Source organism: Sander vitreus, chromosome 8 (assembly GCF_031162955.1).
Source record: "Sander vitreus isolate 19-12246 chromosome 8, sanVit1, whole genome shotgun sequence".
Classification (NCBI taxonomy): domain Eukaryota; kingdom Metazoa; phylum Chordata; class Actinopteri; order Perciformes; family Percidae; genus Sander; species Sander vitreus.
The window spans coordinates 29,451,092-29,475,292 of NC_135862.1; the positions used below are offsets into that span (position 1 = coordinate 29,451,092).

A 24,201-nucleotide genomic window follows, 5' to 3' on the forward strand; every position below is an offset into this window, starting at 1 on the left:
ATTGACTCTGGCTGGACTTTGCACTCGTTTGCCTTAACGGTGGTTGTTAGTGTTACATCTCAGTCAATTGTTCTGTTAAAGGTTAAATGTCCTGCTGTGGCATCTGGTTTTTGGACCATTTTGTTTGTACTGTACAAGCAACGTGTTAGTGTTACATCTCAGTCAATTGTTGTGGTGTTTTAGTTAGGTACTTGGAGGAATTGTGCAATAATGACAGATTCACACATTTGTTTACAGTAAGTAAATAATAGTCAAGTTCATAAAGTCACTTTTTTTGCATTCATTTGATTCCCAATCAAGATACACTGGTAAGAATTGCTTTCCATTGTTATTATGTACTTAAAAACAGTTCTGAAATGCAAAATAGAATTTTAATTGTGATAAAAGCATAAATAAAGCTATCAATAAATGTATACACATTCATACATTTAATTATATAATTATAGATTTATTTATGTATTAATGTATTTAGTTATGGCCCTTAAATACCTCCATAGTTTTCTGTAGTCAACCTGTGCTTTGAGCAATGTTTTGAGTCAATTTAACTGGAGAAAAGAATTGGCATGCTGTTGGCGCATGCTTGTACAAAATATGGCAATCCATGTTGAATTATTTCAGTCTGGATCAAAGTAGTAGAGTGGCAGAGGGATAGACCAAGATTGCCATTATTTAAGCCAGTAGCATGGCTAAAAATGTTTTTCTGATAAGTGTTACCAAAGTGATAGTCTCGCTTGCAAGACCTATGTCCAGAGAACACAAAAAAGTGCTCTGGTTTATTGGCATTTCTGTAAACCAATCACAGTCACAATCGTCTTGGCCGGTGCCTCTGCAAAATAGCCTTGGGAAGGAACTTGTTTTGGTAGAACATGTGCACATAGGGAGGCGAGTTCTGGAATTAAAATGGCTGTCAAGTGTGTGATGAGAATATTACTCCAAAAAAAGATAAACATAATTTGCTTGTCGGTTGTAGCTCAGAGGAGGTTTCCCGAATCGACTTTAGAATGCCTACACAAAGAAAGCAGAAGGTGAGGGACATCCGGGCGAAAATGAGGGACATCCGGCGGAACCTACAGCGGCACTGGAACTGTCCCGTAAATGAAACGTCATCGACATAGACTACCAAAGTGATGAAATTACTCAAATGAGTGCAGCACCCAGAGATATTCTAAAAAGGATAGGAGGCACTGGGACATTCATTGGAGATTTGTGAGTCATCAACCTGGCTTTCACTTAAAGACAATGTCCTAACAGCAACTGCAATATTTTTGTCTCAACCACTTACAGGAAGTGTTTTTTTTCCATAGGCTCTTTATTCATTGCAATTCTACTGATGTAATTTACATGCCAATCTGTCCCTGTGGCAAGGCCAATGATAGTCAGAATAAAGACATCTCAAAGTAATATATAAATATTAAATGGCAATTCACATGAATAATATGGAGTATGCCATGGCTAAACATTAAATTGAAGCCAAAAATATTCCAATATGTTTTATTGGGCTGCAAAGTATAATAAGAGGTGGCAGTTAACTTAAAATTTACAGCCAGAAGTATATGTAATGAATAGGGTTGGGTACCGAGACCCGGTGCTAATATGGCACCAGTGTCTTAACGACCAGTATCTACCGGACCGAATAGCAACGCGGATTTCGGTGCATCATTTCGGTGCCACTGACATGCCTGCGCTGCTCTCTGATGCTCCGAAACGGACGTTACAGGCAACAGAAACATTGCCGCATGTCACGCTAGTTAACACTACACTCGACAGCAGTTAACGTTAGCCTACCGTTAGCTAGCAGCTGGATTAAATGCTGACAGCTAAACAGTGTAAAGTGTGACTGTATTTCACTGTAGAGGATCCAACAGCGGGACGTTAAGCAGTGTGCAGCTGCCGTTGTTGGAAAAACAACACAGACGGTGCGTTGACTTGAAACCTCACGGTGCAGTCAAAAATACTAGGGCTGTCAAACGATTAATTTTGTCTTATTCGCGATTAATCGCTGAACTTCTATAGTTAATCGCATATTATATCACATGATTAAAATTCTATTATTTTGCATTTCAGAACTGTTTTTAAGTACATATTAACAATGGAAAGCAATTCTTACCAGTGTATCTTGATTGGGAATCAAATGAATACAAAGAAAGTTACTTTATGAAGTTGACTTTAAGATTTGTATTTGTTTATTATTTATTTATTTACTGTAAACAAAAGAAAATGTGTGAATCTAGTCACACATTTGAATCTAGAGTCAATATAGTGTGCAGTAACTTCTAAATAATTTTGATTACTCACTAACGTCCAGGGATCACCGGTTAATGAGACAGCGTTTGCACTTTGCAGCAGTTCCAGTTGGGCTTCTTTCTCCGTGTCGTACAGGCTGTGTATGAGTGAAACTACTGTCTCCCTCGACGGCAACGAGCCAGGTCAGAACATGCCAACTGTAGTCTTTAAGACCCAAGTCTTCTACGATGCTGACAGGTCTGCAGTTAGTTGCCACCCATTTCGCAAGTGCTGTAGTAATTTTTGGGGATTTGGTTTCATCAACAGGTCGGCAACTTGTAGCACTCTCCAGTCACGTTAATTGTACTATGCTGAGCTCGTAGGTGGTAGCTCAAGCTTGACGTGCTTCGGTGATATTTTAATTCGGCTTTACACAATGTGCATATGGCTTTCGACTTCTGAGCCGTCCGGGAGTTTTGGAAAATAAAAAGCGCCATTCAGAATTGTGTTGCTGCTGTCTTTCTCCATCATGCCTGCAGCCTGCAGCAGCAGGATGTGTTACGAGGGAGTATGGCAGCTTGATGATAAGTAAAGGTGCGGCAAAGGGTCAAGATAGTAGCCTGTTAGGCACGACGCAAAGCCTAGTGAAGTTTAAAATAAATTAATAAATGGCGGCATGCGATTAATGCCATTAAAAAAAAAAGTATGCATTATGCTCGGCCCGTAATCGCATCGCGATTAACGTGTTAATGCTGACAGCCCTATAAAATACCCTTTTCCCATCTGGTGGTTGTTTTTGTCGTTCAACAGCAATTAACTAGTGAAATACGTTATTGTTATAAGTTATAGTTATTACTGTATTATTAAATCATTTAATTTTGACCTTAGCAATAAACAAGCCGTTCTTTAATGTCGGTGACTGTTGTTTAGTACCCTTCTTTTTTTTTCCTTTTCTTTAACTTTCTTAAAAAGTATTGGTTCAGGCACTGTTTAGGCACTGGCACTGTTTTAAAAGTATCGTTTTAGCACCGGTATCGGAAAAAAACAACAACAAAAAAACGATATATCCTAGTAATGAAAACTAACTACTAGTGGGCATAAGTAACTAGGACTAAGTAACTTTACTGTTGTAAAGGGACATTCATCTTAAATCACTAATGGCACTAATAAGCACGAATTGCCAAGCTTGTTGATAATGTCAGTAAACCACTGATAAGGGAAGCACCCACCCAGAGGCTTGAAGCTTAGAAGCTGTTTCCACAAATAAGTCTTGAATCGGTTTTATCCTGTTCTCGAAAATGTTTAAATGCACATATTAATAGTTATAGTATAATTATATTTCCTTACACAAAAAGTGAGGAGATTTCACATTTAGACTTTTCTCCATGCTTTTGAGAGACTGAAGCCTGAGAACTAAGGCCATAGTATTGACATTGTGTTTTTTGAGTTCAGTAGTCAATATCATATTTGGCTTTATTTTGCTTTCATTTTAAGTTCCTAACTTGGAAATACACATGTATTGTACGCATGTCATGGCATTACTCATGCAGTATTTTCTGACATACCACTTCTATCTGCACTGTAATGTTATGAAACAAAAGAAATGAATGTCCACTTGTTTTGTGAAGTGCATCATATGGTATATGTCATTATTTCATGTTGCAACTCAAATATGAATTCAAGATGTTGTTAAGTCCTGCTTCTAGTCCAGTGAACCAGACAATCACTCCATACGATCACACTGCTGCTGTCTGGTGTTTCAAATCAAGCAGCCAAGTTGATTCGGAAAACTTTCCTATTTACAGCTAACGTAGTAGTTACACATACAGACACTCTTCACGTCTTTTACACCACTGTTTTGTTCTGTTTGCACAGAGCTGCTCAACTGGAACTGGGGAGTGTAACTAAACAGTATATTATGCAACCTGAGACTTTTATTGGGGAGGATGAGGGGGGAGTTTCCAATGCAGAGAACAGGTCAAAAAGGTTTGACCTTTGAAAGCCAGGAATCTAAGCATCTGGCAAAGTAATTGCAGAGTTGCTGGTACTAATCAACAACCAAAACAACCCCAGCAGATGCTTTAGCTAAGGGCCAGTAATGTGGCTTACTGTAAAATTCAGTTTGAAATCAGTTATTCATTTAGTTACTTCAGGAACAGTGCATGATGTCACTTATTTTGGCTGCTATCTTGGAGCAAACTGGATTGGTGTAATCATGGGGGAAACATTTGGTTAACGCTGAGTGTACTCTGGTCAACATATCAGTACATGCAATAGCATGATGAAACTGTAAGACCAGATGTGAAGCACATTTTTGTAGTGCCTGTAGAGCCTGTAGAATAAAGGCTTTACAATCTGCCTACAAATACAATTTCTCTGATAGTATTTTAAATAATGTATCACCCTGAACCACTAAAACATGGTGGAAAAGCCTAGGCCCTATTCTGCATTGCATCTCTGTTGGATGTTCTTTTTTGATGTACATTTGCAATGCCTCATTCCTGCTTCTAGAACTAAATGGGCCAAATGTGGAGATAACTCTGGTGCAGTTAGGATGCATCTTTTGATTTTTCAGCAACATAAAACTTCAACAGTTGGGTTTTGTCCTTCAGATTTGATGAGCCATGGCATGTTGCTTAACCCCTTTTGGGTTGTAACGTCACAATTTTCCCTGACACAGCAGTTTAAACAGAGTTTAAATGTCTACCACTGTTGATGCAACTCTCTCTGTCGTGGCACTAACATTGGGAGAACCGGACAGCTGATGCAGATATTGGCAACAAGACTGAGACCAGTCTGATAGAGGTCGTGAGTGACATATTTGGAGGCACTGTTGTATTTGGCAATACACTTGGAACAGTGATAAAGACTGCCGTTTTTATGCAGACTCAAGGTGAGGGAAATGCTGCTTAAGCAAGTTTAAAAATTCACAAGCCATCACAGTGAGCCAGGGATGTCCGACCTTACCAAAACAACCACAGGAAACAAAGACGAGCAAAGAAAGTGCACTCTAATGTTTGACACATTATGGAGGAAAAAACAACCATAGAACTACACACGGACCTAACTAGCCTGAAAACACATTACAATACACATGAAATTAAAATGTACTGGTGCTGACAATTTCACAGTGTATACTACCCTTCCTAGAAAAACTGCTAGGGCTGTAACGGTATGTGTATTCATCCCCATGTACAGGACTAGGGGTGCGTGATATATCAAGCCAATATCGTTAACGCAATATCACGTTGCACAATATTATATCGAAAGGGGTTGCAATATTTGCAATATTTTGTTTATATTGTGGAGCGTCCGTTGGCTGTGTGGCTTAGTTGTGTTTGATTTAGAGCCCGCTTGAAACCCTATAATGGTCATCCTTTCATTGGCCAGTTACCGTGCCACTTGCACATGTTAGTACACGTCAACGCACGGGTCCACTACGTGACAAACCCTATGTTGCGTACCACGTGTGTGCATATTTCGACAGAGTGACAGTGTAAGTGAATCAGTGAAGCAAAAGAAAAGTTGTGTCCTGTTCTCTTTATTTATTTATTTTATACTGCACAACCAGTAAAACATGTCCTGTTCTGTAGACATGGTCGTTATTTATTTATTTATTCATGTTGTACCAGTAAGTTGAAATAAACCTTGTGTTGTAAGAGAACTTGTTTTATTTGTTATCAATCTATTTTGATGCATTTTCCCATAACTTTCGTAATTTTACATAGGTTTAAAAAATATAGACATTAATATCTATATCGCAATATTCATAAGCGATATCACATTTTGTCAATATCGTGCGACCCTATGCGGGACATTCATTATGTGACTTCCTTGGTCCAGTACAAACTGGGACCCAAACGATTACTGTCAAAATTGTCCCGGCTGTGGTCGTACAGCACAGGGGGCTTGAGCCCCAAAACTAACCCCCGTCGCTCCACTCAGCAGCCGGGGAAACAAGACAGGACATCTCTGTTGATCTTGAGGAGCTGCAGCACTTATTTGTGCTCAAACTGCAGACTCTAGCTACTGTACATTCACTTGAGATCTTCACCGCTTCACCACAGCAGCATCCCCAGAAGAACCTCTCACTGTCCCACTGAAATGGTAAGCGTACGCGAATATTCAAACCTTTTTATTAAACACCCCCGGTGTGAAAAGGTCTTTACAGTACGAATTATGGTCAACGGGCCACTGTTGAATGTTTGCATTTCAAAATAAATGGAAAAAAATTGAATCATGATCCCAAAACCGCGGTGCATACCAAACCGTGAATTAGTGTACCGTTCCACTCCTAATGGAACTATAAATTGTCATAGTCTAGGTGTGTAGAAATCTATGAGGCCACAAACATTGATAGCGCACCAATGTTAGCATCTTAACATGCAAAGTGAGCTTGCTAATATGATACCATTTAACGTTTAATGTTAAGCATGTCAGCACATTAACATCCATACCAAGAGCATTAGGGCTGGATATCGGAATCAACCGAAATAACAAAACATAATAGTATCAAAATTTTGAAAACGATACCTGCATTTGATCCTTTTTGTACCCAGATCTAGGAAAAATGTACTATTTGTTGGGGTACGTTGGCAAGCAATATCAGCCAGTACTCTTCGAGTTAATGGGACTTGTAAATGGCTCACTACCGCAGCAGCTACAACCCATACAGTCTGCGGGTGGCTGAAGTCGAGCGCGGTGTAAGTGACGGAGTTAACAGCTCAGCGTGCCGAGATGCCACCAAAACGTTACGTTATTTGTATCGGTATCACTTTGAGGGTACTGGCACTAGTATTAGGCATGTTAGATACAATTTCTTACTTTGAGAGCGCACACACAGCGAGTTGCAGACTAGTGTGAGCTTCCATCAAAATTAAAAACACGTTAAAAACACTCTTCTCCAGTTCAATTTAGCATGTTAACATTTTTCATTTTAGCTAACATTTAGTGTGAATGATTTAGAGGGTTGAGACTTAAGTCATCTCAGGGAAGACAGAAAATGTGTGTGCGTGTGTGTGTGTGTGTGTGTGTGTGTGTGTGTGTGTGTGTGTGTGTGTGTAGCTATTGCTTAGCACAAACTGAACCAACTGAGTGTGTTTTCTCATGCTGTTACTTTTGCTTTCGAAGTACCCTGTGATGAATTTTGGGCAAGTGGTGCTGTTAGGTAACCATGAGCAAAGACATTATCATTCATCCTCTGCAAACTCTTAATTTCTGTACCATTTTCACACAGTAATCCTGTCAAAAATTGTCAAGACATTGCTATCCCTAGAGCCAATGCTATGGTACTGAGATAAATTAGACTCATGACCAATTATTGCGTTTTGATAATGACTAGGGCTGTCAAAATAACGCGTTAATTTCGATTAATTAATCTGAGAACAAATAACGCGTTAAAAAAAATAACGCAGATTAATCCATTCCATGTTGACGTTTTACCCGGAGCCATTCTAGCCACCAATGGACTGTAAAATGAAGGAGGGAGACGAGAATGTTCTGCCTGGATTATTAATTGGAACATTTACTTGTAAAAATCTTCTTCCTGCCAACCCTGGCTACCGAAATCTGGTGCCACCGATATGGCTACGCTTCTCTCTGATGCTCTGCAACACAAACACCGCTGCACATGACGCCAGTTAACACTATACTCGACAGCAGCTAACGTTAGCCTACCGCTAGCTAGTAGCTGGATTAAACACGGTTAAAATGCTGACAGCTAACGCTAAACGGTGTAAAGTTTGACTGTGTTTCACTGTAGAGGATTCAACACCGGTATGTAACAATCTGCAGCTGCCTTCGAAAAAACAACACAGATGGTGCGTTCAATGAAACTGGTAAACTACAGCCTCGTGGTGCATTTGAAGTTATTGTAAATGTCCTTTTCCCATCTGATGGTTCAACAGCAATTCACTACTTAAATTAGTTATTGTTATTCATTATTATTAAATCATTTAATTTTGACCATATGGCCTTAGCAATAAACAAGCCGTTCTTTAATGTCACCAACTGTTGTTTAGTACCCTTTTTTTTTCTTTTCTTTTTTTACTTTCTTAAAAAGTATCGGTTCAGGCACCGTTAATTATGTATGCGATTAATTTCGATTAATTAATCACAGAGTATGTAATTAATAAGATTACATTTTTTAATCGATTGACAGCCCTAATAATGACTTATTGTTTGTTGCTAATAGCTATAATTTTCATGTAGGCACAAAAATGTAATTAATGATAAAACATGTTTCCAGAATCTCCTTACCCGTCTCGACCTTTGCTGACAATCTTGACTTCAAAGTAGTAGATCCCACAGGCAGCAGGGATTGGGTGTGTGGCTCGCACTGATGCTGCGTCCTTGTGGTTCTTTCCATGGCCTGCAAGAAGAGAAATATAAGGTGTTCATGAACAATATGATAACATAATTTCATGTCAGGAGTAAAATCTTCTGGAAAATGCATTGTCAAGGTTTGTGCCGTCATTGAGTTCCACTGAAAAGAACTACTACTGCCTTTCCACCCACTTTTCGTCCAACTTAGGAACAACTTTTCAAGGAACCGAAAGGTTCCTGCAGCCCGTTATCTGGGTTTCCACCATTGCCTAGATACAGTGGTGCTCATAAGTTTATGAACCTATGCTAAAGTTGACTAAAAAGAGGAATAAAAAAAAATCATCTTTTGGAAATTAATTTTAATGCCTTAATTAAAAAAAAAAAAAAAAGGAAAAATCCAACCTTTAAAAGGACACCAACTTTCTTTGTGAATGAATAATGTATCATAAATAAATAAATGTTCTTCCTTAAAATACAGGGGGCATAGGTAAGTACAGCCCTATGTTAAATTCCCATAGAGGCAGGCATATTTTTATATATATATACTATGGCATATATACTATGCATCCTGATAAAGTTCCCTTGGCCATTGGAATTAAAATAGCCCCACATCATCACATACTCTTCACCATACCTAGAGATTGGCATGGGGTACTTTCTGTAAAATCATCTCTGCATCATCTCTTCATCAGGATGCATAGTATCCAGGTTACTACGCATCCTGATAAAGTTCCCTTGGTCTTTGGAATTAAAATAGCCCCACATTATCAAATACCTTTCACCATACCTAGAGATTGGCATGGTTTTATGTCGGTTAGCCTAATAGCTGGTTTGATTTGCATTGAGAGATGATTTTATGGAAAGTACCCCATGCCAATCTCTAGGTATGGTGAAGGGGATGTGATGATGTGGGGCTATTTTAATTCCAAAGGCCAAGGGAACTTTATCAGGATGCATAGTATCCTGGATCCATGAAATAACTGGCCTTTAAAAATAATAATCTGCCTGCCTCTATGGGAATTTAAACATAGGGCTGTACTTACTTATGCCCCCTCTATTTTAAGGAAGAACATTTATTTATTTACGATATTCATTCACAAAGAAAATTGGTGTCCTTAAAGGTTGGATTTTTCCTCATTTTTTTAATTAAGGCATTAAGATCAATTTCCAAAAGATGATTTTTTTTTTATTCCTCTTTTTAGTCAACTTTAGCATGGGTTCATAAACTTATGAGCACCACTGTACCTGTGAAGATTATGCAAATCCGTCCGCTGACGTATGAAAAAGCAACATCATCTGCTGGTGGTCGCATGGGTAAAAAAACTCTGCAGCCTGTACTTTCGTAAAGTACTACCAACCGAGCAGGTACATTTAGGGGGGTAAAATGCTCCTGGAAAATGTCCTCGGCCCCTAAATTAGACCCCGGTCCCTGCGCTCAAACCCAATGAGTTACCCAAAAGGCTCCTTGTCCCTGGGGAAAGTTCCTCTGGTCATAAAGGGGCTTAAGCCAACAGTTGACAAAGGGACATTAGCCTGCTGCTTCCAATTTTATTTCACCAGCAAAATTGAGCTTTAGAATAACTTTTGGCCTGTGTTTGATTGCTGATTTTCTACCAAAATCCCAAAAGCAGCCAAGGGAAAGCCGAGTGCTCATAAAAATCCTACATTTGTGCAATCAATCTGCCTTTGTCGTCTCAAAATATGACACAGACTTCTATCAGTGTATTTAGTTTACACCAACTGGGTGTTCAGCATCTTTAAAATTGTAGTGTGGATAAACTATATCCTTATTTTTTACATTTAAAATGCGTTATGTCCCATGAACTTAAAAAAAATTATATGACACAAATCTAGTATTTCCCTTGGCTTTCCACTAGTCTGGATAGACAACAGTTAATTTACCGGATAGTTCCGGCACTGCCGGAAATTCCACCGGATGTCCCTCACCTTCTGCTTTCTTTGTATTGCCGTTCTAAACTCCGGTTGCTTCGGTAAACAACAACCAGAACCTCCAAGCTAGCAAGCTACACGCTGAAAATGGTCTTTTCAGCCGTGTGACGATACTCTTTTAGGGCTGATCTACTGTGCTTTATTTCTTATCCCTGAACAAGTTTGATGAAGAAGTTCCTCTGTATCATTCTTCATTTTCTAGGACAGCTTATCAATGCACATATCAGATAGTCACATCTATCTTGACTTGATGTACTGCAATCTACAATGTAATCTCACTTTTGTATAATGAGGTTATACAGTAAATTACTTTTTCTTTTGTCTATGTGTGTAAAGATAATACACTTTATCTACAATAAGTGGTAAAGATGTCAGTAACAGGGTCATAGGGCTCATGTATTGCCTCTGGACCAATTAGATTTAAGTACAACAGTCATTACGGTCCGTCATTCTATATTCAGATGGCTGCTTATGCAATCCCTCGGGTCATGAGGGTAGAGAGAGAGAGAGAGAGAGAGAGAGAGAGAGAGAGAGAGAGAGAGAGAGAGAGAGAGAGAGAGAGAGAGAGAGAGAGAGAGAGATTACAATGGTCAGTAGCTGTTGTATAACTGCCATCTAGGCTCTGCAGTAAACATGTGCATTGCTTTCTGTTACATATAAATCACACCATTGACTGAGTTCACCTGTCCTGATAAAGTTGTGAGCTCTATGTTTGACATGTTTGAAATGTAGATAGGCTGTAATCTTAAACGAAGCAGCTGGTGTGTGTGTGTGTGTGTGTGTGTGTGTGTGTGTGTGTGTGTGTGTGTGTGTGTGTGTGTGTGTGTAAGACACAGACAGAGCATGGAAGTTCCAGCCACTAAACACACTGCCAGCTGGGAACATACAAGACATATAATAATGATCAAATATGCTAGTTGACTGAAACTGAGCTTAGTGTTGTGGTCTATATTTAACTTTGACATACTTAACTTCTGCATTTTTAAATGTAACATTTAAGCTCGTAGTGATTTTACCGTTCGTGAAATCATCATCACACCATGTACAGACAATGTTTACAGGAGATAAATGTCATGCGATCATTCCTTAAAACTGACATCACTATGATATTGAATTAAAGTAAATGGGGGCGGCAGTAGCTCAGTAGACTTGGCTTGGGAACCGGAGGCTAGTCGGTTCAAGTCCACTGGTAGCTGGAGAGGTGCCAGTTCACCTACTGGGCACTGCTGAGGTGCCCTTGAGCAAGACACTAAACATCTAACTGCTCGGCCTATCATTCGGTTTGTGTAAATCCCAAAAAGAAATGCCGTTTCAAAATGACAAATAAAGTACATTATTACATGAGAAGTTGCAGAACACTATTAATACATAAAATATAGGCTACACATATGCTTGTGCATCAATGTCATCAAGTAAAACGGCCAAGGAATAACCAAATGAATATGAGTGACTCCACTAGTAACCATGATATACCATTACTTTCAATTCTGCCCGTTCTACGACTCAACAAATCCGTGTTTATTCATGGTACCAGCAGTGCATGTGTGTTTGTGTGCGATTGTCCGGTCCAATGGTTGCAGCAACATTCATGGCGTCTATTTTTAGCTGCTCCTCGTGAAAAACGTGTCGTCAGTAGGCCAACAGGTCTCTTTACAACTGCATAGATGGGTAGGAGAAATGGCTACTGCTTTTAACAGCACCAACCACCCCCTTAATGACAATCCTAAATTCAAAATGTTGCGTTTATGAAAGCAAAAGCAAAACCTTTACATTTTGTAGGATTTTTTTACATTGTCAGGTGATTAGGAGAAACTGTCTACGGGTGTTTTAGAGACATAAACCTCCTGAATTGAAATAAAAATGTCCTCTGAGAAACAGACACGGCAGTGTTACACCTTTCAGCTGTTATGTGACATCAAACCTCTCCAGCAGAGAGGTCAAGGATCAAAGGTTAATGTCCTGTTCTTACCCCTCAGCAGTGACTCCTTAATTGCTTACTAGGAAACCAGTAATCCCACTCCAGGTTTTAGCCTTGACCACAAGCAAGGGAAAGTATAACATCTATCACTTAGTGTCCTCTGCCTCTTCCCGTCAGCAGCAGAAAAGTGAATAGCACGACGTGACCAATGAAGAATCAATGCCATTTAAATCAAACCATTTTGCTAATGTTTTACCTGACGCCTTCTTCACACACACACATACCTTTGTCCTCACATCTCAGAAGCAACCAAACTTTGGCCAAAGCACACAAAAGATGACAACCCCTTCTTTTAGATTCCATGCTAGGCTGTTTGATGAACTGTTCGATTGGTTGAAGAAACACAGACTCTCTGGCATTTGTTTAGTGTTAAGTGGAAAAGTTACTTCAGCTCAAGAACAATTTCAAAGTCTTATTTTTTTTTTCTTTAGAATTGAAGATCTGAAGACAAAGTTTAATATCTGGCCATGCAGTGTAGGGCTACATATTGCCTGTTTGTGTACACCGGTTTAGTCTGCACTTACAAGTACTGTTAAGCCCCAAAAGCAGTAAGTATGACACACAGAAAATTCTAACAACTAACAAGAAAAGGGTTTACAGTTCTGCCCATTACTGACAAACACTGTAACCACTTAATCCCACATTCACGCCAAATTGTTCAGACTGTAATTGTTGGCGATATTGGGCATTTCTGACAGTTGCTGAAAAGTGACAACAGACCAGTGGCAAAATGGCTGCAAAGCCTCCAAATCTGGCAGTTACATCTAAATAAAATTCAATATTAATACTAATATAGTCGATACAGCAGATTTAAAAAAAAAAAAAATATCAAAAACACTATGCAACCCAGGGCTGAAATGCTAACAAAATGTCTGTATCTAGCAAAAAACATTGAATCTAAGTGTGTCGAATGATTATTTTAGCCCCACTGTCTAGCAGAGAGGACATGTTAGCTGTACGCTAATGTTAGCTATGTGTTAGCAAGCTGAGGCTCTTGCAAACATAACACTGCATAGCTTTCTGATTTAGCCACATTCCACTATAACACAAGTGGAATTCTGTCAAAATAAAATATAGTTAGCCTAAAACTGACATTTGGATATTTAACTTAGTGACAAAATGATTGCTGCAAATGTAACATGTAAGGACCCCACCAATTTCCCCATTTCCTGCTGATGCCTCACGTCTTATTGCCTGTGTCCACTTTTGTCTTCTTAAAGGGTCAGGTTTTCGGTTCAGCAGCTTAAAAAAACTTAGTTACACAGCAGCTTTAAGGTATTTTCCTCTTGTTTGCTAGCAGACAGAATTGACAAGGAGGCACCTTCACGCAAAAGTCACATGGAGAACGATTGTTTTTTTCCTCCAGTGTGGGCGGGACTAATTGCACATTGTCTCTGTATACAGTGTGTATTCAACAGAACAATATTTAAATTCATTTTTAGTTTACTTCCTGTAGTTTTTGTCTGATGGGAGGAACAAGACATTAGTCATGATTCAACTAATCTAGCTCCAAGGATGAACATTGTAGGGCTTTTGGAATAATAGTAAAAAAAAAAAAATCAGTACTAATCGAATGCTTGAATTACTATTCGAAGGTGTATTTTTTATGTGTTGGCTAACGCTGGTGAATCTCGCCCAAAGAAATACAATTAGTTCTATGATCTCGCCATTCTCGCCTTGGCATACCCGCATGTGAAAACCAAATGCTTTTGTCACGTCTGATGAACAAGTCAGCGGGAGTGAGCAACACAAGGTATTGTGATATCTTAGGGCACGGAGCTACAGTAGAGACCAAGTAGTAGAGAGGCAGTGACAGGTTGCAGCTGGGTATAAAAAGAAGGATGGAAAATACTGATTTACCACAAATTGAAAATTGTCATCCGCCAAGTCAAATGCTTATGTTATCATTAATTGGCTCGTTCTTGTTTCCTAACTGCGTTGTGAGTTATAGGAGCTCAGCTGGGAGCTTCATGGAGACAGCTAATGTTAATGTTAGCTGCAATATTTTGCAAAGAGAGATTATTATTACAGAAGGGCATTTTGTCCAAAACGCATTTATAAAACTGCATTTATAAAGTGCTTTGTAATGTGCCACAAATTGAAGCACTCACCGATGGTGGTGAAGTTACTATACAGCAGTGGTTCCCAACCTTTTTTCCTTGGCGCCCCCCATTACTTATGTTTAAGAAAAGCTGAGCCCCCCCCTCCGAAACCAAAGTTGAGGTAACTCTCGAGATAGAGCCTTACTTTCTTTTTTGATACAGAGGAGTTATGAGCACTTTTACGTTTCTCCGCCATGTTTCATTCATAAAATAGTGATGCCGTGGCGGCAGGAAAAACGAGGATGATAGCAGCTAGCAGCTGACCTGATGACAGCAAGGGTCCCAGGTTAAGAGGTCCTGGAGGTTTGGCCTACTAAGTAGGCTGCCTACAATTTTAAGCGAGAACAAAAATACATAGTTTTTATACAGACATGTTTGTATACATTATATATTCAACAATATTTATTTTTTTTACCTCAACCTCAAACCAGATAAAGACTTGCGCACCGCACCCCCTGTGATCTTTGCCACCCCCTCAGAGGGGTCCCCGGACCCCAGGTTGGGAACCACTGCTATACAGGATGCTGGCCTCCTGGCTGGAAGCAATCACGTTTCGGGGTCTTGTTTAAAAGACAGGCGGAGCCGGGGATTGAACCATCCAATCTGTGATTGATATACTACCCGCTCCTGAAACACACCTCTGTATTAGTAGTATGTGGAATTTAGATACCTCACAAAATTCCCATCAAAGAGCTGCCAAACTTAAACCTGAATCAGCCAGGATCACTGAACACACCGGTGTGAATATGGGGGACCTTTTAAAACTGTAAACTCTTAACTGCTCATTGAACATTTTGAAAGCTAGTCTTTCAACTATCTCAAGGGGAATCAAAAGAATGTTTTTTTTTTTAGAAGTGTTTCACATCTTTCACATAGTAATAAATTACTAAACAGCCCTCAAAAAATTGCCGTTAGCCATAACGTCGATGAGCAGCTACGTAGCTACACAGCTACGATTTCTAACTTTTAGCAGTACTTAAAAGTGTGTTTAATGAACTTGGACTAGTCCAAGGTGTCATGAAGGGGCAGATCTGGGACTATGGGCCACTGGGGCTGTTACTATGAGCAATTAGGCCTTGTATAACTGGACCAAAAGCTATGTCTTCATCCTTGGCACTTTATCAAGCGCTTTCTCAATAGATGACTCCATTGTGCTTTGTCATTCTGTCTCTTTGTCTCTTGTCATTCCTGATTTTCAAGGTAAGAATTGTGAAAAACAACCAAGGATTGAAGGATGTCCAGTCTTCTTTGGCGATCTCAGGATTCCGTGTCAGATTTGTACAGACTATATAGTTCTGTTATGTAGCTTGGTCAGGCTGTGACCTACATCACTCATTGATTTGCATCCGATTGTGAAGTGGTTTAGATGATGGTCAGCATATCATGGTTCATGTCAGAAGAAGGTGAATTATCTCCAATGGATTTGGAGCGATGTGCTGCCACAAGTGCAGAAGCTTAAAGTTGTATTAAATTATTTCTTTTTTTTTGGGCCCTTGGGGGATTTGCATATCATTGATCTTAAACATTGTTATGACCAATGGGTTTGCAGACAATTTCTTATTTACACATCCAGAAAAAACAAATAAACTTGATCATGTTTCTAGCTCTGTTTTGGGTTGACTCCTGATGGAAATATCTGTCTCTTATGCTGCTAAATGCCTCTTTCCTAAGTTTATCAGCTAGTCGCTAACTTTGTCCGTCAGCCATTAGGTGCTGGGCAGGTAGGATCCAGTGGGTCTATCCGCTAGCATCCCGCTGCAGAGCTCCAGGCTCGGCCCACCTCTGGCGCTGGGACCCATCTCCATCCATCCATCCATGTGCTGTGAATAGGCAGTTTGAGTGTATAAAACTGCTTAAAGTGGCGTGTGTGCCGTATGGCTGTGCGATTATGGAAAAAATTATAATCACGATTATTTTGGTCAATATTGAAATCACAATGATTTAACACGATTACTCATTAACCTTTGGGTGGGGGGGGTATTTGCAATCGTTTCTAGGAAGCGTCATATATTTTACAATTATTAACATTTCAGGATATAATGTTAGTGTCCTCTCTCTCACAGAAAGACTCTTTGGATCAGAATAAAATCTGTTTTACTACTGTGAGTCGGTTCAGCTTTACAGATATCACACATAACGTTACACAGCTAATGAACTATTCCAGATACATAACACAATGTGCATCTCACATCACATTTCCACTCACTATGACCAATACTACTGTCATTACTAAACATTGTGCCAAAATATGAACAAAAACGTCGCCGTCAGTGGGCTTATTTGCTAGCTAACCTCCGCTAAAGAAAAATCCAGCACTTTACATACAGTTTAACAACAAAACAAAATGCTGAGGGAACATTACTACGTTTTTTCATGTTGGTTTTGAGTGGTATGCATCCCCACTAACCTGGAAACCATTTTAAACAGTAAGTGAATAACGTTACAGCGCGTCGGGGGGACACAACGTCGCCTGCAGCGGGGAGTCAAAGGCAGAGGGACCACAGGGTTAGCTAACGTTAGCTTCTTGTCTCATCTGGGGTCTGATAAACAGTAAATTCATCAAAGTCAGTGCCCATAACGCTAATTTACAAGTGACTGTAGCTGTCACATTTCACACGGTTTCCATGGTTGGCTTTCGCCGCTGGTGATTATTTGGTTGCCATGACTTTGCGAGAGTCGTGTAATCGGAGACGGTTTAGTTAAGAGGATCTTTGGTGTAATTACGACTTCATGACATTTTTTTTTTTTAAAACATTGAAAGGAGCTGCGGCAATCGCTCCTTCAGCGGCGGACCAAATTTTTATAGCAGACAATAACACTGCGTAAACAATTATTTTTTTTTTCGATTACTCTGTTTTTGTGATCCATAGGAGTCGAAATAGTAATCACGATTACAAATTTGATTAAGCTCACAGCCCTAGTGTACCGTGTTGGGTTTATCTATAAATTGCCTTCATTCTGTGACAAATTGTGTTGGCGGTTAACTCTACACTTGTCCCTCTTTTAGTGCAGTTTAACCCCATCCAGTTTATTTTGTTTTATTTGATTGAGTTTTTGATGGTTCATGTAGTGGCTGTATATTTCATGCCATTACTCTGTATGGCCTGGCTGTAGATCCTCTCCCTGATACTGTGATGCTAATAAACTCTATATTTTTTGTATATCTGTATATGTGGCAGATGGCCGCCCACCAAAGTGTCTGAAGTTTCTGCCTGTTAAAAAGAAGTTTTTCCTGCCACTGTTGCACCAAATGCTTGCTCTTGGAGGAATTGTTGGGTCTCTGTAAATGATAGTGTGGTCTAGACCTACTCTACCTAAGGCCGGTTACACACTGGATGCGTCACGCGAGCGTGGCGTTTCTGTTGCGTCTCAGAAGCGTGGCGGCTGCGTGGATTTTTCTGTGTCCTACACACCAGAAGCGTGTCTGACGCGGCGCTACTCCTGCTGCTAGGTACAGGGAGGGCTGATCTCGGGACATAGCGCGAAAGATTCAAACTCTGAAAAATGGGTAAGTGGGCTGTCTGTTTATAACAACTTTGTGTAGCTGTAAAGAGCCTATATAGCCTATCTGATGTTGGACCGTCACTCAGAACACACACTACGTTGTTATTGTAGCCTATCCTACCCTTTATATATAGGCTTGTTCGACGTATGGGGGAGAGAGTTGTTAAACATAAATATATAGCCTACTGATTTGATTAAAGCAAGACAACGTCGGCAGTATTGACTGCAAAATATGTTACAGAATATTTTGCCTGAAACGCTCTCCAACACGCTCGCATCTCGCGTGACGAATAAGCCGTCGGTTCCATTTGTAGCAGGCACGCTGTCTCAGGCCCGGCTCGAGCCGCATGTGAGACGCGCGTCTCACGCAAGCAGTGTGTAAGCTCTAACCTGTTAACATGGGAGCCGAAATATAAACGGACACGCCACGTTAGCGTGGCGTTTCTGCTGCGTGTCAGCCACGTGGATTTTTCTGTCTTTTCACACCAGAAACGTGTCTGACGCGGTGCTTAGCTGCTAGCCTTGTCTGGACACATGTATGTTTCCCATTGATAAAATTAAATACCATGTTAAACATAAAATATATACTGATTTGATTACAGCAAAGACAACGTCGGCAGTATTGGCGGCAAAATAGGCTACAGAATATTTCGTTCTGTATTGACAGGTGCAATATTAGAAAATCGATTTTTTGCATTTATATCAAAACCTAGAGATTTTCAAACATCAACATGTCATTTATTAATATGTATTTGTGTCTAAACAACATATAAACATCTTTTCCTATTCTATTTTGCCTGGAAACGCTTCCAACACGCTTGAAAAATAGGCGTTGGTTCTATTTCTAGCAGGCACGCAGCCACGCTGAAAACGCGCGTCAAGCAGGCAGTGTGTAAGCTAGCCTCTAACCTGTTAACATGGGAGCCGAAATGTAAACGGAAACGCCACGCAGCTGACACGCTCGCGCGACGCATCCAGTGTGTAACCGGCCTAAGGGCTGTTGGAACGAATTCCGAAAGTTGAATATACAGTCATTTGAATGTAGGTTGGCTAACGTTAGCTAATCTCCCACTTATCATGTCACGTCTGATGAACAAAAAGTTACGGGAGTGAGAAACCCAAGGCATTGTGAGCTAACGTTACGTACCGAGTAATGTTAGTACAGGGGGGAGTGACAGGCTTCGGCTGGAAATCGGAAGAAGGGTGGGAAATAGTTTTAACATGCGTCACGAGTTATAGGAGCTTAGTTGGGAGCTTCATGGAGACAGCTAAAGTTAATGTTAGCTGCCCTACAGCATTACCTTCTTACAGCTGTATTCTCAGTAACGAGACAATCTGCAAGAAACAGGTTGCTTTTAAATCACTAAAATAGTGGTGACAGCACCGTTTGGCTTAGCTAGTTATCAATTCCATTAGCATTGTGGCTAACACTATTGTTACTTATGACAAATTGTTTCGGCTGTGCTGTTTAACATGATGTCATTGTGCTAACCGAGGACCGTTAGTCTTTACAACAGAGCCGCTTCAATACGCGTGTTAGATAATGTTTCATTAGAGAGTTCTCTGTTGATTTGTGTTTGTCGCTGTGTGCGGGGTGGAAAATAATGTAAACAGAGAGTGGCGTGCCAGAAATCCAATGCGCCATGACGTAGGTCCCCTTCAAGGCCAGGCTATTGCTGGTTGTCCCTCTAGTGGACGGAACGTGTAACAACAACAACATGCTTAAAGTGGCATTGGCAATGCATAAGCCTGAGTAGTATAGTACATATTAATAACAGGCTGCAAATGAGCATTAAATATTCGAATATTAAAAAAAATAACAAATGAAATTTGAATGGTATTATAGAGGAAGACTTGAAGAATTGACTATTTCGCAGAGCCGCCGTCGCTGCGTCCGAAGCTTAGCGCCGCCCAAGACGATTGTGATTGGTTTAAAGAAATGCAAATAACCCAGAGCGGATTTTTCTCTTATCCTAGAATCTATACATGGTGTTAGCAGAACTTATTCCGCAGCGCTGTGGCAATGTGAGACTATTTGGGTAGTCACTAAAAGGATAGGATCAAATGGGTTAAAATGTGTTTCCTTCACAGCATGTTTGGGCTCACCCAAAATGCAAATGCTTTCTGGAACCTCTCAGTTCATTTTTGATTTCCAAGGGGTAGACCAAAATGCATCTGGACGTAATTGGATAGATCTACAACCATTTAGAGAAATGAAACATGGGACATAGCGCTGAGCGATCAGTGACCAGGTCCGCCCGGTGTAGATGGCCAATCACAGCAAAGTATTATCAGCCAATAACAAAACATTAGGGCGGGAAAAAAATAATGCCTCAACGATGGAAAAAAGGTGCAGAGATCAACAGGTATATTATAAGTTGGTATATAAACGGTTGAAGAATACTGTCGGAACTTACAGCAAACACGTTTTTGTTAAGAAAAGCCGATATCTCCAACACTGGGCAACTCACACCAAAACAATCTTGATTGATAAATAGCACTACAGCTAAGAGGAAAAAATATATATATATTTGATTTTGAGGTGAACTGGCCCTTTAAGGCCTATTAAAAAGAACAATGAAATCCTCTACATCTAAATAAAGCAGAGGAATCCTTCATGGACCAGAGCGCTCGTTAAAAACAAAATGACATCACTCAATTGATTTAATCATTCGCACTAAGTTCATTAGTTTGTGTGTTGCAGTGTTTGTGTATTTATGTATGCATCTGTTGAGACTGGGTAGATGAATCCATCTGTGCACAGCAGGACTAGGTAGACACTGTGTGGTCTTAAACAGAGAAAATTGGCACAAATTGGTCAAAATAGAATTCAAACCACAAGGGTGAGGGAAGAGAGCAGGAGCTAAAACTACCAGGAGGAGAAAAGGTATCCTGCACAATCCAGAATAGACCTATTTATACATCATCCCTGAACAATTGTGCAGGATCACTTAATCTGTGCACTTTTCATACACATAAAGACTGTGCCACATAAAGACTGTGCCCTACATAAATGACCCCAACATGACATGACATGTCTTATCTTCAGAAATACATGGGCCCATTCATCATTTTGTGCCAATTCCATTGCTGTGACAAGTTCATGGGTAACTCTAGACAGAATGCCAGGATCTCAATATCCTTGATTATAATGTAAGGCTAGATGAAAAAAAAAAGCTTTTTCACAACTCTTTTTTTTCACATCTTTATTGGGATCAACATGGAGCACCGCATCCACAAAGAAATTATGCAATCTACAACACTGATAAGCAGAATGTAGGCTTTATTAAATTTGACCACTGGTCATATCAACAGCAGGGAACTGATCCATTATGCATCAAATATTCTTTGGGTTATATCTGCCAGAGTCTTGATTTTAACAAATAAAAGGCCTTCCCTGCTATTCACAAACAGCAGGATTATTACTATATGCCAAATAAGCTTTCCAAAATAGGTTACACAGCCTGCCTGCATCCTCTTATCCTCTGCATGTTTCACTGATGTAAACAGCCAGCAGGGCCCAAAGTGGCCTTGCAATGCCTCTGTGGAGATTTTTCATAGCCTGGCCTGAGATGCAGGGCTAGCTTGCCAGCTATTGGGGGGCTGCCCTGACGTGTCGCCTGACGAAAAATAAGAGAGCAGGCAAAAGACTGAGAACAGGACTTCACACAGTCATCTTGTTTTGATTTAAGAACGATAAGAGAGATATATAATAAATCCAGCTGATGGGCCTGGCAGTCCATACTGACCGGTTTTAGCCATTTGAATAAGTGATTGACTGCAACATACGTCTGACGAGTAAAGTTGTTGATATTGTGAAAATGCCGAAATCTGACGATACAAAGATGAATTACAAGATCGGTACAATTGGCCTAATGTAATGCGCAGAGGCCTCCTCCCTCACAGCAGCTGTTGAAATCGAGCTGCTGCCTGCTGGAGGTTGGACATGAGACTGTTGTTGAGCTCAGGGTACAGATCTGAATGGAGTTGGACCGGTTGCTTCCAGGCTCGGAAAAAAATGATTTACGAATTCTGGAAAAGACTTCTAGAACACTGCCACTGAAATCACGCGAGAAAAAAACAATGCCATATTTATTCTATTTTGGTGCTTGCTGTTGTCAAAAACTAAACAATTGCAGCATTACCCTCAGTACTCAGCTACGTGGTAATATGTTAACAACAAGTTTGGCTCGTGTCCATCTTGTAGCCAGCTTACCTTACTGTTTATTTAAATCCATGTTAGTTACAAGGAGCTAACGTTAGCTAGTTAGCCACAAGGCCAACTGCTGTATGAGATAGCTTGCTGTTTGCTAACGTTAGATACATTAAATACCATTAGTTAGCTTATTGACATAGCCTTGTCTATGCGTCGTTATTGCTGCCAATGCCCACTTCCAGTACAAACTACAGAGAACGTCAGATGCACAGTTTACTACAAACAAATAACGTCATAAACGGCAAATAAACAAAGGAGAGCCGCGTTGTTGAAGGTGAATTTCAGTGAGGTGGTAATAAGACCAACTGTCAGGGTTAGCGAGTTCACTGTCACCCATTTGGGCATTCCTCTGCTCATTTGTGAAACAAAGCAAGGTTACAGGACAGGAGAGGCAGCTCAGACTAGATTTACCAGGAGTACACACACACACGCGCGCGCGCGCGTACACAATCAACATAATCGCATACTGTGTGTGTGTGTGTGTGTGTGTGTGTGTGTGTGTGTGTGTGTGAGAGAGAGTGTGAGACAACACAGTGACAGATTTGAGCTGAGACCCTCTGCTATTGTGACTAACGTTAACGTTACTTGTCAGACCATCAGGACTAAGCCAGCTCTCTAACCTTTGTAATGGACTCGCAGGTTGTTCTGTGACAGCCCAATGTAGCTGTATTTATCCTTGGGGCTCCAGGATCGGGGTAAAGGGGTCTCTTCCTCGTTCACAGCCGGGTACAGCCGTTTCAGCCGCTCGTTCAGCTCGTGTTCCTGATAATTAAAAGCAGGATCCCCTAACGACAGGCTTCCCGCTCCAAGCTCTGCCATTTTGGCCTCTGTTTTGTATCTTATTGTCCGTTTCTTTCTATCCAAAGCCCCGTGTCAGTCCGCTTGAGCTGTAGGCTGAGAGTGAGAAGGACTGAGGGGAGAAAATAGCAGCGGTGTGACATCCCCGGATAAGCAGCAGAATGTACTGTAGGCTGGAACAGTGTCGTTTGGGTACTGTAGTTCAGCTGCACGCTCGCTTTTATGATACTGTCCCTAATAATGACTACACAGCTCCACTACCGTTATCCTGGTTTAAGACTTCCATCGAGAAAGGTAGCTAGGAAATGTAGTTTTTCAGCTGTGTAAATGTATTGACCGTTTTTTTAGAACATTTATATAATTTTATCATTATCTCTAGTTTTATCCATATGTGTGTGTGTGTGTGTGTGCCACATATGGAGAACGTGTAACATTCCACACATATTTAGCTAGATGAAAATTAATTGACAGCATTATTTACAGAACTAACACAACGTGTATTTTTCTCAAAATTTTCCTAATGTTACTCCTAAAGACAGAGTTTCTACTCATGTGATTTTGGCATATGGTATCTTCTGTTCTGTCACTTCATTATTATTTGTATGTGATATTTATAAAGTAGTTGCCCGTTTGTTTGTTTGTTTGTTTATTTATTCATCATATTTGTTATTGGAAACTAGTCAGCGTTGATGGCCTGCCCTATACACGCGTTTCCCGTGGTTAGAACGTTTCTATATGTTCTATTTAAAAGGAAAGTTTACATAATTTGAATAAATAAAAAATAGTTTAGGCGCGCCTCGGTCTCCTATTTGGGTCTTGCACGCAGCGTGTTCCTCCTCGTTACCATGGGAACCATGTTACAATGCTGTGATCTGTGTGCTAAAGCCAAAGCTAAACGGACCACATTCAGCAGTTTAAAAAGGACAAGAGGTTGTTATGTCATGTTGGCTTTCATATAGCCGCTAGAGATGTCACCACATAAAGATATTAAATTCCCACCTTTAACTCCGTCACAAAAACAAAGGCAAGTGATTGAGATTGAGATTCATAAAGCAAAAATATTGCAGCTAACGTTAGTCGATTGCTGCAACTAGCTAACTAGCCTG

At 40.3% G+C, this 24,201-nt stretch overlaps 1 protein-coding gene across 2 annotated transcripts in view; it reads right to left on the reverse strand.

The window, feature by feature from the left end:
• Positions 1 to 23,264, reverse strand: part of ranbp10 (RAN binding protein 10) — a 52,465-nt gene extending 29,201 nt beyond the window's left edge. The window contains exons 1-2 of one of the 2 annotated variants that reach the window (XM_078257771.1): positions 22,918 to 23,264; positions 8,482 to 8,593 (exon numbers count right to left, since the gene is read on the reverse strand). In XM_078257771.1, the coding sequence (XP_078113897.1) occupies positions 8,482 to 8,593; positions 22,918 to 23,116 (311 nt within the window). In that variant the 5' untranslated portion in view covers positions 23,117 to 23,264. The remainder of the gene's footprint in view (positions 1 to 8,481; positions 8,594 to 22,917) is intronic. The other variant, XM_078257769.1, reaches the window with a different exon arrangement.
• Positions 23,265 to 24,201: the final 937 nt, after the last annotated feature.